Raw genomic sequence first — 4,275 nt, 5'->3', positions numbered from 1 at the left:
TCCCCCGGGAGCCCCCCCGGGCGCCCGCCCGCCCCTCCCCTGTCCCAGCCGAGGGCTCCATGTGCCAGCTGAGGATGGGAGAGGAGGGGATGCACAGCCAGGTCCAACCCCAGCACAAACCCTCTCGTGCTCCCCAGGTGACCGAGAAGTCCCAAATGCCCTGTTTTGAGGGAAATGAAATGCCGTTCCCCTTCAGTTTCTCTGGAGGCTTTTTCACTCCTTGGCTAACGGAGCGATGCTTCCGCACTGTGCAAGGAGAAGGCAGCGATCTCCTGCTTCCTCCGTGGGCCTGAGCTAGGAGATGCTTTGCTTAACCCAGAACTCACATCTGGAAGAAAGAGGTGAAAATATCCAGGTTAAAAGGAAAAAGGTCCAGCTCCACCGTGTGCTTTCTGATGCCCAGACTGCCAGATGATGACCCTCGGTGCCACATGCCCCGCTCGCCCCAGCGCCTGGCTGCCGGAGGAGCGGCTGCGGGGCGGATGACGGAGCCCATGCCTGTCCCCCTCGCCACCCGGCACTGCACCGCGGTCTCGGCTCTGCACTGCACGGCAGAGAGGCAGGATGGTTTCCCAGAGATGCAGCTGGTGCTTCGCGTAACTCAGGCTGCTCCCAGCTTCGGCCAGCGGGGGGATGAGCCGTCTCTGGGATAAGAGGTCATTGCAAGAAATGGCTCTGTTCCTGCCTGCCTGTGGCTCGGAGAGAGGAGAGCAACCTCTCCTATGGCCCGGTCCCGGGAGGCTCTGTCTGGCGGCGTGGTACCTCCTGTGAGCCCCATCCCGACACTCTGTTTTCCAGGCACATTTCTCCCGGCATTATTCATAGCATAAGTCCCTTATTCATCCTGCTCCCCACCCACACCGGCTCATCGGAAGGGCAGGAGACAAGCAGGGCTGTCCAGGCTCGGAGGAAACCTTCTCCAGAGCGCCTTGGATTTCAATGTTGAAAAGCCCGGGATGGATCCCGCTGTCCCCTCCACCCCGCCCCGGGGCTCCCCATCCCATCCCGTCCCTTTCCAGAGGGGTCAGTTCCCGCCCTTCTCCCACGCACAGCCTGGGGCCAAAGCCTGGCGGCCAGAGAGGGGGATCAGGGAGCTCGGAGGAGAAGACCAGTCCCTGAGTCCATCCCGATCTTGGTGTTTACTCCTATTTTCTTGTGGCAAGGTCACCGTCAAGCCCTTTGCCTGCCTCTCTCCGATGAGCCCACCCAGAGCCTCGCTGCCCTGGCTGGTCCAGCGCACAGGGCAAACACTTCCCTGGTGGTGGCCACGAGCCAGGCCACCTGCTCTGGGCTTTCCCTGCTTCCAGGGTGCTTTCTGAGCCAGCCCTGGCTCCGCAGCACACTCCTCTTTAGTTTTCACAGGTTTTTGTTTGCTTTTTGCAGCGCCGCCGTGCCTGCGAGGGCTCTGCCCCGCTGGGGTCCGGCGGCAGAGGGAGGCAGGGGCCGGGCAAGCGGCAAGCCGCGTCCCCGCACAGCCCTGGGCTGGCGAGAAGCCACGGCCTCTTCTGAAAAGGGATTTTCAGAAAGCAGCTCCAGGTGGCAGCTCCAGAAATGATTGCTTGCTGCTGTTTCTACAAAGCCACCTACGGAAAGCAAGTTACAGAGAACCGTGTGTCTGGGCTTGACCCCGGCAACCTGGCGTTAAATGTCACGCGTGTGCGACACCTCCCGGGTGCAATCCTCGCGCTTTCTTGCTGGTAACTGCTCCGATATGCCCTGCTGCACCCTCCTGCCCTCCCAGCTAGCAAACTGAGGTGCTAAGAATAACACATGGCTGGAGCCAGCGCTGCCAGCCCAGGAGAGCCCGGCAGCTCCTCCGCTCTCTGCTCCGACCTCCAGGCGTGAGGGAATTGGGAAGGGAAGAGGATAACACAGAGGAAAGACCTGCTGTGAGGTTCTGACTCAGGTGATTTCTGAGTTATTAAAAACAGGGCTATTCCTATTCAAAGATCGTTCAATTATTTTGGAGATGAAAAGGAAACTCGGCAGCGTTCTCGAGGGCTGGTTTGACGCATGAACTCAAAACCTCTCCTGCTGACACTGAAACCGTGGGGCTGCTCCTTTCTGTGATGCTTTGGTTTCGATGCGGTGCTTCGGGTGGTCAGCGGCACCTGATGCAAAGCTCATCTGTGGCTACCGCCGGGTCCCCTGCCCCTGCAGGGGCTGCAGGGTGCCCCAGCACAGCGCGTGGCCGCAGGACAGGGCTGCTGTGCCCGCCTGCCTCGGGCTGGGAAGAGGGCTCTGCCCTCCTTTCCCTGCGAGACAGCGGCTCCCGGGGCCCCTCGCAGCAGAGCCGGTGCCAGCAAAGGTAGCACGGACACATGAAGTCTGCAGCTTCGAGGGTGCTGGGTGGCGTTTCAGGGAGGGCGAGGGGAAAGCACTGACAAGATGGGGATCCTGGGCAGCATCTGCACGGCGAGCCCCGGAGCGGGCAGCGTGTGGGCACACTGCCTCACTGCCCCAGTGCCAGCTCGTCCCGTGGCACCTGGCAGTGCCCGCGTCCCTCAGCAGCTCGGGTGCCAGCACGAGCACCGCGGGGTGGCTGCCGCGCTCACCATCCGAGCGTTCAGCAGAACTGTCATTTCTCCTCAGCCCGTCTCATTTTCCCCTAAATTGCCAACCATTTCTCCCAAGCCTCTGAACCGCCTCACCCACACGACCAGCCCCACAGTGTCTTTTCCCGAAGGCTCCCTCCTTCCTCATTTTTGGTCCCATTGCTTTTGATTTTCATTCCTTTACCTGAAACGCGAACTGTGGCTTTGTGTGGGATGGGCTGTGCTTCATCTCGGGACTCCTAAACTCAGTGGATGCCCGATCTGACTCACAGGCTGAGAGCAGAATAACAGGACATCACCTGGTCTCCCAAAGAGAGGAGAGTAAAGCCGAGCCGGAGTGAAGCCAGGGAGGGGATCTGCTGCTCAGCCGCCCCCCGGCCCGGCCCTACGGCTGCCCTCAGCAGAGGAACGGCCGTCGGCGAGGGAGACCCTCTCCCCGCTGCCGGGCACCCAGCACCACCGCCCCGTGCCCGTATTCCCTACGGCCCCAGCGGAGCCTGTGTTGCCCTGGGTGCCACGAGAGACAGGCATGGCACCGTGTCGTGCCATCCACCAGGCAGCAGGTGGCTCGGCAGCACCGCTGGATGCACCCCGCAGCCGAGGAACTTGCTGGTGTTCTGGCAAGGCTGCCAGTTCGTGGAAGCCCGCTGGCTTTAACAGGAAGGATGAGTCATGGAACAAAGCAGAAATCTCCAACTTTGGGCATTTAAGATGGCTCTTTGAGGAGCTGTGCTGCCGTGGCAAAGGGACACGAGGTCCTGCGCCTCTATGCCCACCGAGCCAGCCACTGCTCTGAAGCTTTCCCAGGCTGTCCAGAGCATTCTCGGTTTCTCTTGCTCTTTTATCTCTGTCCTTTCCACCAATTCCCCAGTGGGAAATTCCTCTTCTCAAGACAAGTCACATGAAGAGCCCTGGGTTTGCACCGGCCCCAGGAAAGCCCTCGAGCAAGCTCTGTTGTAGTGTAACCTGCCAGAAGGCAAAGCAGAGGACTTGCAGTGTGCTCGGTGGTAATTTACGTCCTAGCACCTGACGCCAGCATCACCAGACAGGCAGGACGTGGCTGTGGGGCTCTGGCCAGGACACTGCCAGAGCCCTGGGGACAGCTTACAGCCCCCTCCGCCGCACCCGGCTTCAGAGCCTGCGACGCCACCCGCCCGCGGAGGGGGTGGCAGGACAGCGGTTGTCGCTTGGCCCCAGAAATGGGACATGGGGAATTGCAGACTGAAGCAGGAGGGTACGGGCTGAGCCCAAAGGAGGGAAAACAAGAACCCCTCCTAGAGCTGCAGCGCTCCCCAGGGCTGGCTGTGACCCGGCGGCTTTAGCCACTGGCAGGACAGGGCACAGGGCTGAGGGGACACTGCCGGGCAGGTGCTGTGCTCGGTAAAAGCCCTGTGACGGGGCACCCTCAGTGCTGTGCTTCTAACATCTCATTTAATAATGAAACAGCAATGGCAGACACATGATTTACTCCTATTTTCCCTTTCTCAGCAGTGTACCGGTTTGTTCAGAAAAGCCCCCAGAGCTCTTCCTTTAAGGCTGCTTGTAGGAAATGCCCAGCCCGGGCTGCGAGATTAGCTGTGGCTGAGTGGGTGGACAGTAAAGAAAAGTGGAAGTCACGACACTGCTACTTTCCTCCCGCTGCGCTAACGCCTCCGAGACGTCACTGGGCCAGCCTCCAGGGGAAAAACAAGCCTTCGGCAGCCTGCCCGAGCACAGCACG

The 4,275-nt window shown here is 60.6% G+C and overlaps 1 protein-coding gene across 1 annotated transcript in view; it reads left to right on the top strand.

Moving 5' to 3' along the window:
* Window positions 1-3,761: 3,761 nt before the first annotated feature.
* IL10RA (interleukin 10 receptor, alpha) overlaps window positions 3,762-4,275 on the top strand; it is a 4,153-nt gene continuing 3,639 nt past the window's right edge. The window contains exon 1 of the mRNA XM_009894738.1: window positions 3,762-3,789. Within this exon, the coding sequence (XP_009893040.1) occupies window positions 3,762-3,789 (28 nt within the window). The remainder of the gene's footprint in view (window positions 3,790-4,275) is intronic.

Source organism: Charadrius vociferus, unplaced genomic scaffold (assembly GCF_000708025.1).
Source record: "Charadrius vociferus isolate BGI_N301 unplaced genomic scaffold, ASM70802v2 scaffold241, whole genome shotgun sequence".
NCBI lineage: Eukaryota > Metazoa > Chordata > Aves > Charadriiformes > Charadriidae > Charadrius > Charadrius vociferus.
This window is presented reverse-complemented; position numbering and strand designations above follow the sequence as displayed.